Source organism: Solea senegalensis, linkage group LG9 (assembly GCF_019176455.1).
Source record: "Solea senegalensis isolate Sse05_10M linkage group LG9, IFAPA_SoseM_1, whole genome shotgun sequence".
Lineage (NCBI taxonomy): Eukaryota > Metazoa > Chordata > Actinopteri > Pleuronectiformes > Soleidae > Solea > Solea senegalensis.
Window position 1 is genome coordinate 8008148 of NC_058029.1, and position 13765 is coordinate 8021912.

A 13765-nucleotide genomic window follows, 5' to 3' on the forward strand; every position below is an offset into this window, starting at 1 on the left:
GATTTGAAGAAACATCCATCAGCTGATTTCTGCTGAGACAGCAGAACAATTTCAAGAGGGTGTGCTGGCAGCACCGAGTGCAAACTGTGCCGGATGTTTCTGTCCATAAAGAAGACCTAGCCCATACTGAACCCAGAGCTCTGAATTGCATCAACGTCTACATCATTTAAGGGATTATTCTTTTCTTGTTTTCATGATTGTGGAATTAATTTGCAGAGCACCTTCTCATTCTCTTCCTCCCACTGAGGAGGCCTCCATGACGGGATTTCACTTAATTCACACAGATGCGCTCACCTGGTTGGAAGCGGTTAAAGAACGTTCTATAAAAATGTTTCAGCAATTAATTGAGATTCTAGAGCAACCTCATTTTTTTTTTATAAGAGAATTTAAAGCTCTTGTGTCTATAGACCACACATGCATTGCTGTGCCTCTATAAAAACATGTTTTCCCCTGATTTCTTTCATTACTAATAAGCAATAATATATATACACACAAATATATATATGTATGTATATACCTGTATATATGTATATATGTATATATGTATATATGTATATATATATATATATATATATATATATACATATATATATCTTAAACAGAACATTTCAGAGCACCATAAATGAGCTGCATAAAAGCCAAACTCCTGTAGGAATCAGAAAGGGAGCAAAAACAAAGCCAAATTGCTAATTTCTTTGAGTAGCACACAAGGACACCACACAAGTTGGCACCACACAGAGATGACACTTCAACACTACTATTAAAACAGTATCAGAGTTTCTGAAGTACTGGACAGGGCAATATCACAAATTTAACTTTCGAGGAGCCTGTTGAATTCAGCAACAAGACAGAGACGTAGCGGATGCTCACAGCTACAAGAAATTCAAATTCCAAGAGGCAGCCAAGCTCCGGCATTTCACCACTAGAGCCTCAGTTTCAAAACTCTGCATGTTTCTGGGTTTTCATCAGGCTATAATATCATATGCAGCAGGGATGACTGCCCCTGCCTCCGCCTCTCATCCTCATCCCATCTCTGTCTCTGTCCAATCTAAATAAAGGGACACAGAGGAAGAGGTTTTAATGAGAGCAACACAGAGAGCCGGTTACATCGATAAGTAAATACTACAGCTTTAAATGCTTCTCGCACTCAATTGGCTCCCCGCTATTGTTGCCGAGCGCATGCCTCAGTGAACACTAAATTTTCACTGTCACACTTCAATAACCCTAATTGTCCAAAATAAATGAGCTAATTTCTGAAGTTCCATTTTCATATGCGGGAGATAAGGCAACTTTGCTGATTGATTGGATTCCTTTGTGTGAGTGTGTGTGCAGAGTGTGTGTGCAGCTCTCATAATTTGACTGAAGGCCTGTGTTTATTATGCCTCTGTTATTCACTGCAAGCCTTTCTCTGACCCCTGCTGATATTCATCCGGCTTCCTCTCCCAATAGAAAGAAAGGGAGAAGGAGAGAGAGGGAGAGAAACAGAAAGTTAAGGAGAAAAAGAGCCTATGCATGAGTCAGAGTTTGTTTATGTGGTTTTGTGTGTGTGTGTGTGGTTGTGTACGAGTGTCTAAAAGGTTCCCTATGGATTTGGTGCTGGATCGAGCCTGAGCATTTGCATTTTTTCATTTGAGCTGTTATTTGCAGCATTGCATGCAGCATAAACCCCTGAGGGGCCCGCCAAGTAATTCAGTAAAAAGGCAGGTAAGACATAAATTAATCATAAGGCATGTGAGAATTATTGCACTCAACTCCCTCTCTCTCTCTCACACACACACACACACACAATTCTCACACTCACACATGCACGGATGTACATACACATATATAAATATGTATATATGTATATGCACACATAGGAGTGCACATACTGTAGACAACACACACACACACAGATTGAATTCAACCACACAAACACACTTCACCGAGACTCAAATTGAATCTGAAAGGAGACCAAGGTCGAGAGAGGAAGTTTTCGACTCCATCAAGCAGAATTACTGCGCTGGATGGAGAGGAGTAACTTTTAATGGACCAATGTTTTAATACAAAAACTTTTCAAACTGAGACATGACTTGCATATCAATGTGTTCATTTACTTTCCAGTAATGCGTAATGGATTCATCACAGCGAAAACAGTAACTCATTGTGTCTGCGGCTTTACGTCGGCACAAGGACGTTTTTTAAAAAAGGCACAAATTATCAGTTTAACACGAGGCACTCAAAGGACACATTCAAACGTCACGTACTGATGATTAAATTAATATTTTTAATCTGACTTACAGGTAAAATGACCCTAAACAAATGAGACAATTTGCTAAATTGAGTCCCCAGTCAGAAATCTATGCTGAAACTTACACCAGACGAAACAAATACAAAACAAGGAAGCATCAGCAACAACAACAACAGACTTGGCACAAAAGGTGTGCCAACAAGGGAGCATCCACAACACAAAAGACACAGTAACACAAGAGATTCTGCAACACAACAGATGCACAAACATGGCAGTCATTGTGTCTAAGCACAGCTGAGGCTGGAACATATTTGACCACTAAACAGTGCTGCACTAAACACAATTAAACAGCTACATCAGTCTACTCAATGGTTGCTGAGATATTTAGTTCTCATAAACATGACATTTAAAAGAGTTTAAACCAGGATTAAACTAATGTTAAATGAGTAAAAGATGTGGAAATATGCTAGTATTGGTACAGTTGCAGTTTCATTGAGAGGATTTTCTTTGCAAAAAAAAAGACATTAAATAGCATTAAGACTACTTTCTTTACTTTTTACATTTTATTTTCTCTCATGAGGGTTTGGCCTTGGCAGAGGCATTCATTATTAATGACTGCCTTTCTAGTTTAGGTATTCTCATTTTCAAACTGTATCTGGTATTTAATGTTGAAAATGTGCAAAATGTTAAATGAAGTACAGACACACTGCAGGGTAAGGACTCAAACATGTGCAGAAGCAGAAGAGATTTGATTAGAACAAAAGGAACAGGACTTACAGCATATACTGAGGCGGGCAATGGTTAATCCAGAACGGAAGACAAGTGGTCCAGATAGACAGTCCAACAAAACCAAGGTGGGAGCAGGCCACACAGGAAATGAGCAGAACAAACAAAACACAGGTGCAACAGAAAACTGGAGGGAAACAGACAGGAAATGACATCACACTCAGACCATAAGATTTCAAAAATAAAACAGGAAGAACACACAAAAGATTCACACAGGTAACATTTTCCTGTCCACAAAAAAAGCAAAGGTGCTTGTGTCCATCTGTGCAAATGCACGCTGAAAAGAGCTGCTGTGGCTCAGTGTTCATTATCGAATACAATTATTCAAATGAAAACAAACTTTATGTCTGATTTTAATATCTTTTACTTCATTTTAGAGCTGGGCCAAGTTATTATTTTTCAATAATAAAAAAAAAACATTCTGATATTTCTAGCCATCCAATCACAGCTCAGTGTGATAAGTTCTCATTTCACCTCTAACATGTGTTTTATTGATGACTCACTGCACGTGACCCATTCTGACCCAAACATACCCGCTCTGAATAATTCCCCTTGTCCCTGAAATCTGTGGTAGCCATTCAGCTGCAGCCTTGTGTCCTATAATTCAGCGTGAAGCTTTATTACTCCACATCTTTTACCATCTACAACACAAATGCAAAAGAGTTTCTTTCAATGTCTTAAATCCTCCCGTAGTCCTCCGCACTGCCTCTTTTCCCACTGCACTTATCGGAGCCTTTGTTCCTGAATTCAGCAGTCTGAGGCAGATTGTCTCATCAATACACTATCAGAGAAGGTAGGTGAGATAAGAGTTCTGCTGCTATCTGTCTGCTGCGAATAAGCCGTCCAGAGGTCTCCACAGTCAATGCACATACACTAACACAAACACACACACACACACACACACACAGAATAAGCTGCCGAGAGCCTCCACGGTGTAATCCAGCACATGTACAGACACACAGCGTTATCACAGAGGAGAGAGTCACTGCAGCAAGGAAGATATTACTACATCTAGTGTATCTCAGCTCTGACATTATGGTCCTCTAATAATTAAAGTTTGGGCAAAAGAAAAGTTGCCTTCAAATACGACAGAGAGCAGGACAGAACGAGACGCTAAACCTCAGCAGCTCATAAGTTGAATTGAATCAACTCAAACAGGTTCAAGTCAGGTCGGTTTATATGATCTAGTTTTAGTATTAGACCAATTCATGAATGTATTTATTATTGTTGTGCACTTTGGCTGTTACGCTTAACACGTTGTAACACATTTTAAGAATATTGTTCTTTTGTTTTTAATTTCTTTCTTTTCTTTTTAGATTTGGGAGATCATGAGGACCATCATGTTTAAATCTAAGGACATGACTAAGGCTCATGGAAGGATTTAAGTAGGTTTCCAACATTTTAAAGTGGGTTACTTCCTGGTTTAGTGGTTTAGGTCTTGTGTTAAAAATAAATATATACACTGGTGAAATAAAGGCTCCAAGACTATTGCAAAGTGTAACAACTTTCATTAATGTAACAGGTTTCAGACTTGGCAACTGTGTCCACTTTTATATCTAGTCACTGGTTAAACCAGGGGCCTCAAAGTCTGGTCAGTGCACTTCTAGTCTGGTCAGCAGAGGGCCGGTCATTTAAAAAATGGCCAAAGGTTTTGGGAAAAATATGATAATATTGCACACAATTCCAAAATAAAAGTATTGTTTTGATATGGAACATTATATAGTTCACAAACAAAACATTTATGATGCAAAATTAATCTATACATTACAAAAATACAGAATAAACACAATAAATAACAACATTTGGACAATTGTAATTAAAAACAAGACCACTCATATAATTTAATGTTGAATGTAACACAGTGTATATTTAATAATGTCATATAGACATAACCTAATGTAATATCATTATAAAAACGTGCCAGTATTCATTATAGTTAGTGGATGGCCGCATGAAATTACCTGGGGGGGCCGCAAGTGCCTGTTCCTGTGATTGAGCTGTCACCTTTGTACTGGGCCTGGTTTACTTGTACTTCTGTCTGGAGTCAAGTCCTTCTTGCCTTTACCAAATACCCTCCAGGGGTTCAAGAGAAACACATCATTTTATGGTCATTTTAATTTAATTAATTATTCTGGACGCATGCCCAGATGTTGGGAACATCTTTTATGGAAGCAAGAAGTTTTAAGCTTCGTCATTGTGTCTCATCTGTTTCCGAGCATCATGGGACTGTGAAGGTTAAGAGAGCTTGCGCACAATGAGCACTTTCCCATTAGAGCCATAGATCAGACAGTGAGAGAGAGAGAGAGGAGAAGAACAGAGGCAGTGGAAGACTGATTAAAGTCAGCTGGAGGGGTGTCATATGTGTGAAAGAGGGACTGGAAAAAAAGAGGGACGAAGAGAGAGAGAGAAATAAAGAGGCTTATCTTTGGCTGCGACCTGAAACAGCTGTTTCTCTGCGGTGCGTTGACGATGGATCCTCGCTCATTTCCTCTCCATCCTGCCACTCTATTTACAATGCCAGTTTACTGTCTTCAGAGGGACAGAGACCTATAGCTCGTCCCCAGAGAGAGAAAGAAAATCAATCTCAACGTCCAATCAGTCTCTGCAGCGCAGAATTCTGCTTTGTATGTAAGAATGCAGTCAAACAAGTGTCTCCTCATGGTTTTGTTTTGCAAAGGCCCCCAAAACAGTGTTTTGAGTGTTTGCTGCAGACGTTGACACTCATCTTGTGATGAAACTGTGGCAGCAGCGAGGCTGAAGATTTGACATTGACCTGAAAGTCTTTCCTGAGCCACATTTTAGTGGTGAAGTGGAGGTTCTGGCCTGTCATCAGCACCTGAAGACTCCCCCTGCTCACCACAGCTGTCACCTCTGAAAACACATGAGGAAAAGAGAGGGAGAGGAGAGGAGAGGTTTCCTCCCTCCCTTGCAAGGGCATCTGAGCCAGTTGAACTCAATTATTTGTTCTCTCTATCTACCTTTTTTTTCTCACACATGCAAAGTTTCTAACTGCAGAATTTCTAACTGCATGTGCTTTTATGAGCCACAGTGGACAGTTTAAGCCGAAGGAGGTGCAAGGGCTGGATGTTGGCCAGAAGAGAAAGACGGTGACTGAGAGGAATAAAAATGACCTCTTCAGGTTAGGTATACGTTTACCTATATCAGTGGCAATGGCTGGTCTTTGAAGCAGTTTCAGGCTCAGTTATTTATACATTAGTAACTAGAACAAGGAAATTATGTAAAACTGAAATGCTATAATAGTGTTTTTATTAACAGTGTATATGTAACAAATTGAAATGGTCTATGTCACCAAACACCCCTCACAAAATCCACACAGGACTGAGACAGCTGTCTTGAATGTTTCTGCAATGCTGTCAATCAAAAGCTGGTTCCGCCTTGCAGACAGGTCCTCCAATCATCATGCAGAAGCCCAGCGTCCACACCAGCCCACTCCATCTCACTGTCCACCTTCTTGGAAGCCAAGCTTCCCTGGAAGTCACGATTTAAATATTCTGTGCCGCCCCATGGTTGCAGCTGAGCTTCAAGTGGTTTTAATGCAGAGGCTGCTACGGGAATACGAAGATTATGAGTTAGAGTTGATTCCTACATTTTAATATTAAAGTTGAAGATTTATGTCATTTCAAAATTGACATGAACACCTTGTTATGTGTGAAAACGTTCCCATCAAAGGATATAACCTTGTTGTCTTTGTGGTTATCCGTGGCCTGATGACCAGCAGATTACTCACACACCTGCTCTCACACTTTTTTACCAGAAGACTAAAAGTGTTCAGCTAATAGGACAAATCAAGGACAGCATGACTATTACATTATTTGACAAGATGATACATACCAAAAAAAAATGTTCGAAGAAATGTAATACTTCTTCAGATACTACATTATATGTCATACTGGATAAAAGGTCTGTTACCCAGTCTGATGTGACAGTTTCTCACACACAGTAACACAAAGCTCAGATTTACACATATTTTCTTTTCATAAAAGACACACTTATATCACATTTTATGTCATTTTCAAATCTCCAGTTTTATGGCTTTGGTTTGCAAGAAAAAGATAGTAATGAAATCAGTTTATCAGTGCTATGTGTGCCCTTTGTGCTCACAGTTGGAGGGAAATGAATGGATGGATGGATGCAGATGCAGCGAGTCCAGAGAGTACCTGTGGTTTTCTGACATTACTTCATGTACTGCAGATAAACAGGACAGTACAAACACGTTGCTATCATGACGATGTGTCCTTACAACACTATTAAATTAAATATCATTGTCTTCAAACCAGGTTTTTGTAGGTAAAAATGATTTACTGGTGCCTAAAAGAAGCAATGACCACACCTCATTTTAATACTGATGTCAGCCTTCAGTTTTATCTCTCCAGCCATAAAGTTGGTGGTTTCAGTCTCTACACCTGGCTATTACATCATGCTTAAAATCGAATTAATTGTAATAAACATGTTTCTTTAAAAGCAAGTGAAACAAAATCGGACTCCAAAAAACATAGGAAAAGAAGAATTTGATGATAGGAGAAAGGGATGTTAGAGAACAGAGGAGGTTTGGAGGAGAACATGGAAAAGGAGAGGATGATTGAGAGGAGAGACAGGGCGGAGCGGCACATGACTGGTCGTCTATGGAGGTTGATGACCGGCCCCTGTCAGTCAGGCTCACACAGAGAGAGCAGGGCCCTGCCATCTGCTCCAAAGTTAATGGGAAGGAGACAAGGTGGGGAGGTGAGATGTGTCGACACAGGCCAGAGAGGCTGCGGTGAGAGGGTGGAGGTCTGTGTGAGGAAGAGAGGAGAACGGAGGAATGCAGGGTGGAGACCAAGGACAGAGAGGATGGTTTGATGAGATGGCTGATGAGGGTGGAGAAGAGTTGTTGATATATTAAATGAAGGCTGAAACCAATAGAATGTGGAGGACTTTTGCTTTAGCTATGGAATTCCTGAAATCCAAATCACAATTAACTGCCTAATAAAGAAAGAGCAGACAGAAAAATCCAAATGTTTTCCCCAGATTAAAGATTTTTGATGTTTTCATTCTGCACAGAAATCAAGGGGTCAAGGTGGTTTGTTGAGTTTATAAGGCTCAGAACGATTCACATTGAACATGAATGAAGTGTTGAATGAATGAAGAGTTAATCCTTGGTGGAGTTTGGCAGGTAAACTGAAACCATAAAGGTGAAGATTAACAAAAGATGTGGGTTTGGTGGAATATTTTCAAAAGTGAACATAACAGCGTTTTAAAGCAGATCAGATCAATGTGGTTTACAGGATGTGATTTTCTATTCTAGTGACATGTGGATTCTTTCTACGGTTTCTTTAAAGCACGATATATGATTAATTTCTGATTCTTGGTGCAGATTCTTGGCATTGATGCTGGCCTTGTATTCCTCACGTATTAGGTCCTTCAAGAGAATTTAATATCCAGTTCATTTGCATCTGTGAGCCAGCGAGAGCTCCATGACCATGACCAAACAGTGACACACAGACACAGAATAAATATGTCAGTGTCTTAGGCAAGCTAAAATAGATTTAAATATACAATATTTACGCTTTTCCTGTATTCAGATTCAGCCTAGAACCTAAAACTAGAGTAAGTGATGTCAATATCATTATCAATACATCGTTTCTCTGTCTATTTTTGTTGGGAGCCACATGCGCTTGAGACACCTGAGCTCAAAAAACACGCACAGTGTGAACACTCTGATTTGTTAACAGTCTGATTTGTTAATTTTCTGCAGCTGCAGCTGCAATGCACACACACAATGCATTGAGTGAACCAGGCCTTTTAAGGCAGCAGTAACTACAGCCTTGGTGTTCTTTTCCACATCCACCGGTGAGAAGAACGGAGAACCAGGAGGAGAACTCCTGAGAGACAGTGAGGACTGTCTGAGCGGTCCCAACTCTCAGGATATATCCTGGAATCATCATCACCAGAGTAGTGGGACAAAACCTCCTGATGAAATTGAGAGGGATTTGCCTTTTTAACCTGCATACATGCCTGATAGATAATTAAACAGCATTTCAGTCAGACCTAATCACTTCCCACAGATATTTTACATTGACATATTGGGGAGTGATGAACAAACAGCTTTATGCATGAGCAGCAACACTGGCACAGGGCAGCAGCAGCACTGAATCTCTGCAGTGATGAATTCTGCTTTGTAAAAGAATGTAGTCAAACTAGTGTCTCTTATTTTGCAAAGGCCCAAACAGTCCATGATTATAGCACTGACAGGCAGAGGGAGAGATGGGGAAATTTAGCAGCTTCAATTGCTCGCCAAATTGAGACATGAGCTGTGTCTTAAAGACATTGAGATACCTGAACTAACTACCAAAACAGGTAGAAAATGAAAGGGACAAGGTGAGTTTGTCTTTATCGATCTATAAATAATTCAAATGAGAACAGGGTCGAGTCAGATGCATATAGTCCATGACCAAGTTTGTCTAAGCTGAGCTTCTCACCACCTGTTCAGGAAAGTAGGAACTAGGTCGGCGCTTAGGCAAAGTCACAACTTAGTAAAGACCCTGGGTTAGAATTCAGGTCTTGGTGCTTTCCTCACAACCACCACACACACACACACACACATACACACACACACCACACCCCCTGTTGTTGGACATGAGCGATACTGGGAGAACCCCCTCCACGCCCCCTCCCTCAAGTTCACCTCCTGACTGGACAACAGATGGACTGTAGTGGAGATCAGACAACAGCACCTCCCGCTCATGTATGTATGTGTGTGTGTGTGTGTGTGTGTGTGTTCGTCTGGCTCTATGTGTGTGTTGTTAGGTCAGCATGGCTGCAGATGCAGAAGTGACCCCTCATGTCTCCTGTTGACACCGTTATCAGTCATTTTGCAAACATGGAGGCTCTAGTTTGTCTTTGTTGGTGAACATGTTGTTCAGGGTCAGTTCAGCAGTGAAGTCAATCAAACTGGAACTCTCTTCACAAAGACAATGTGCTCATTTTTATTAGTTTTTGCAGCACAAACTCTTGCTTTTTTAATAACAAAGTAAGGCATTTCACTGAAACAATCAGCTGCCATGTGTGAACAGTGTGTAATTAATGAATAGAACAGAAACAAAAAAAGCAGGGGAAACATTCAAATTCACATTCAAACCTTGAACATTTCTCCACAGATAATGAACTTTTCTTGCACTCTACAAACTTCTAAAACTGCAAGGTTTTAAATGTTCCCTGTGCTTTTGTTGTACTTGCTCATATTTGCATAGTGATGTACTGATGTTTGATACTTTATTACCTTAAAAAGCCAAGAGTGACAGTTCCTTGCGTGACACACTTGAAATTGTATAACTTCAAAATGCGATACCTCATTAAAGAGGGAAAAAACTGTTGTACGTTTTACAGTTAAATACAGATGACAGCCATTGCGCTTGATAAATGGAGACAGTGCTGGTGTGATATGTCACCACTTCTCAGTGAAAACAACCAAACATATGCCTCTTGAAGTCAGCGCAGATAGCTATCAATCAATCATTGTCAGTGACTTGGTAGATTCCTGCTGCGTCGCTGCTGAAAGTTGAGAATATTTGCATTTTGAAGCCTCTGTAATGACAGCCCACAGTCTTCCACGGGTCTATCCGTTCACAGTCATTACTCAGAAGTTGAAGACGTGCATATGTTAAGGCAACAGTTAAGTCATTTTAAAAGAACTGCAAGCATTTAGCGCCTCGCAAAAAAAAAAGTGCAGCCCCGACTGCTGTGTGTGTCACTATGGTTCCGAAGCTGCTGTGAGTCTCTGCTTTAGGCAGCATACACACACACACACATACACACACAGTAGGATTGTACTCACACAAACACGAGTGCATGGGCACAGACAGACAATATACAAACACTACCACGCACACACTGGTTTCCGTGGTGAGAGTCTATCAACACAACACTTAGTGACATCTGGCAGGGGTGCTGTCTTCTGAAGACGGTTCAGAATGAGCGTGTGTGTGTGTGTGCAGGTGAGTGTGTAGGTGGGTGTTTGCCGGGTAATGTTCTGCCAACATCTGGAGTCTAGACTGAATGGCTCTGAAGCTGGTGGGCAACAGCTCATCTCCCTGTCACCCGCTCTGTTGACTTAGGTGTTGCTGTGCGTTACTGCACCTACATGGGAAAGTGAGCTCATGTGTTTGTGTGTGTGTGTGTGTATACTTGTGTTTGTGATCTTTTTAGGACCTTTTCTGGCGTGAACACTGACTTTGACAGGACCAGTAATAATCATGGGAACCAAAACCTGGTCTGTAACTCTTATTTCCTTATCAGATATCAAAATAAAAAGAAAATCACAACAGGGGCATTAGCCCTCTCATCAAATCCTTATTGCAGTTTTGCTTATGGAAAAACACAAGTAATGGTGTGGTGAGTTGCATCAGTGAACTATGTTTCACTGAAATCCAATCAGAGAGTTTAGGATTTGCATGAAACACACAAAGGGTGAGTGAATAGAAGTACAACTGTTGGGGTCTGTCTCTCTGTTCTCACTTTGACGTTTTGACATTAGATGCCAGTCACACCACATGTTCATTCTGATGTCATTGTGGTTTTACTTTGGTGAACAAATGATTTTTTTCAGGAATAGAACATGTGTGTTCAGGACATTTGCACTGGGACAGTCTGCAGCTGAATGTGAAGCAGCAGCAGCAGCACCTTGAGGTTATGGTCCAGCTGGAAGAGTGGTGGATTGCTGCCATCAGTTTAAGCTGAATAGAAAATGACAAGAAAATGGAGGGAGACTGACAGCTGGATCTGTGTGGCGTCAGCAGTGATGCAGGCTTAGGACTGGACCGCGGCACTAAAGAGAGAACTGAGCCAGAAGAAGAAGGTTTTCTGGGTGATGTTCAAACCTTGTGACTGTGAAAACAAGGGGTCACTGTGTAAGGTGGCAGACACACTCAGACACAGTGTGATCAAGGAGAGCTGCTGCTCTTTCCTGTTGAAAGGAGCCAATTTGCGGTCTAATCTGATGCCTTCCTTCTTCAGGCATGTCTGACTGGCAGGTGGCTCCGAAGCAGACCCAGAAAATGCTGGGGAAACAATCTAACCTCACATGGCCTGAGGATGCTTCCAAGAGTGAGTCAATGCTGCGGGGACAGCCATAGTTAGAGAGGGTCATCTTCCAACCAGAAGGACGAGGAGTTCAATCTTAGGCCAAGACATTTAACACCAAGTGTGATAGAGAAAGCACTGCATACACTAGATATGCTACTACATATACTAACAAGCTGACAGGGGGCGTACTGCCACATAGTCTCCACTAGTGCTTGTATAGAAGGATAGTCGTCATGCAAATAAAAACTGAGTATGAACGGATGAATGGCAGAAACTGTGGTGTAAAGAAAGGAGCTATATAAATACAGAGCATGTACCATTTATCATCTTGCTTGACCTGCCGCCCCCCTGACAGAAATAGTAGATGACTGACAGACATCGTGTTATAAACTGCCAGGAGATGTTACCTGACAACCTGACCTCTATTGTTTAAAAACTCCCCCATTTAATAAAAAAAATGCTGTGTTTCTCTCTATTTCCATGGGAACAATTTGCACTTGACAGCAAGCAAAGGCACTGTGGTGAAGGAGGCCAGTGAGGGAGACAGTGTGCCAGCCGGCAGCAGGTGATGTGTTTGCCTCCAGAATGTCTCCACATGCTCTGTGTCTGTGGATTTATGGCCGTGCCCTGTTGGCCTGGCTCCCCCACCAGCTGTGGGGAGGTCAGAGGGCACTGTGGTGCCCTGTACAGCTAGCCAGCTGGTCCTGCTCTGCCCGGGCCACCAACCACCTGAACTGAGGAGCAACACACACACACACACACACACACACACGTAGACACACACACGTTGTATATTTAGAAACACGCCGCAGTGTGTAGAACAACTCCTGGCCAGAGAAGCAGCACAGATGCAGGACAAGCATGTCAGCATCGGTGCAGGTTGAACATGCTTGACATTGGAGAGGAACGGTCACTAAAAGTCACACTTTTACACATCAAACTTTAAAGACCTCACACTCACAGCTATCTTACACAATTTTATTTGAATCTCAGGTTCATTTTCACACAACTAGACAAATTAAAACTGACTGTTTGTGTATTTGTTTGGTGTCTGATCTTTGTGTACATATCAAATGGTTTCAAAATCTGTATTGAATTAGCCTGATTATGTTTACTTTCATTGATATTTTGCTTTTAAAGCATTTTGTCATTGCGTGTCCCTGGCCTTAGGCTATTTGAATTTTCTGAATCTAGAAATTAATAATTACATTCTGTTTTTGCCATCATCATTGCAGCTAAATATTAATATTTCTATTCTGCACTGTATATGTACAGTGCGTGCCGAATACATTAGTTTTAGGATAGGCCGATCGTTTTAAGCTCTCACACAAATATATATCATTCTTTATTGACTCTTTACACTTGCTCCCTTTTACATAATGTGCTAATAAAACATAAAGGTTAAATTTAATAACACAATAAGCAGCAAAGCGGTGTTACTCCTTCTCTTATGGCAGTGTGCTGTCTCAGAGTGATGTGTGAGAAGTTTGCATTATACTGTAGAGCAGCACTGTGGAAGGAGACATTCCAGATATACAGGGTTACATAAATAAAAATTCTCATTATTTTCTGCATTGGAAGCTCAAACACCAGAAAGATGCAAATCTAAGGTGTTGTTTCCCGAGGTAGAATATGACTACACTGTCCTGGTTCTCCACACATGCATCC

At 41.1% G+C, this 13765-nt stretch overlaps 1 protein-coding gene across 1 annotated transcript in view; it reads right to left on the reverse strand.

Annotated features, from left to right (window-relative positions):
• Positions 1–4895: 4895 nt before the first annotated feature.
• Positions 4896–13765, reverse strand: part of cep76 (centrosomal protein 76) — a 53386-nt gene continuing 44516 nt past the window's right edge. Inside the window, exon 13 of the mRNA XM_044034890.1 lies at positions 4896–5563. Coding sequence (XP_043890825.1) covers positions 5548–5563 — 16 coding nt within the window. The 3' untranslated portion in view covers positions 4896–5547. The remainder of the gene's footprint in view (positions 5564–13765) is intronic.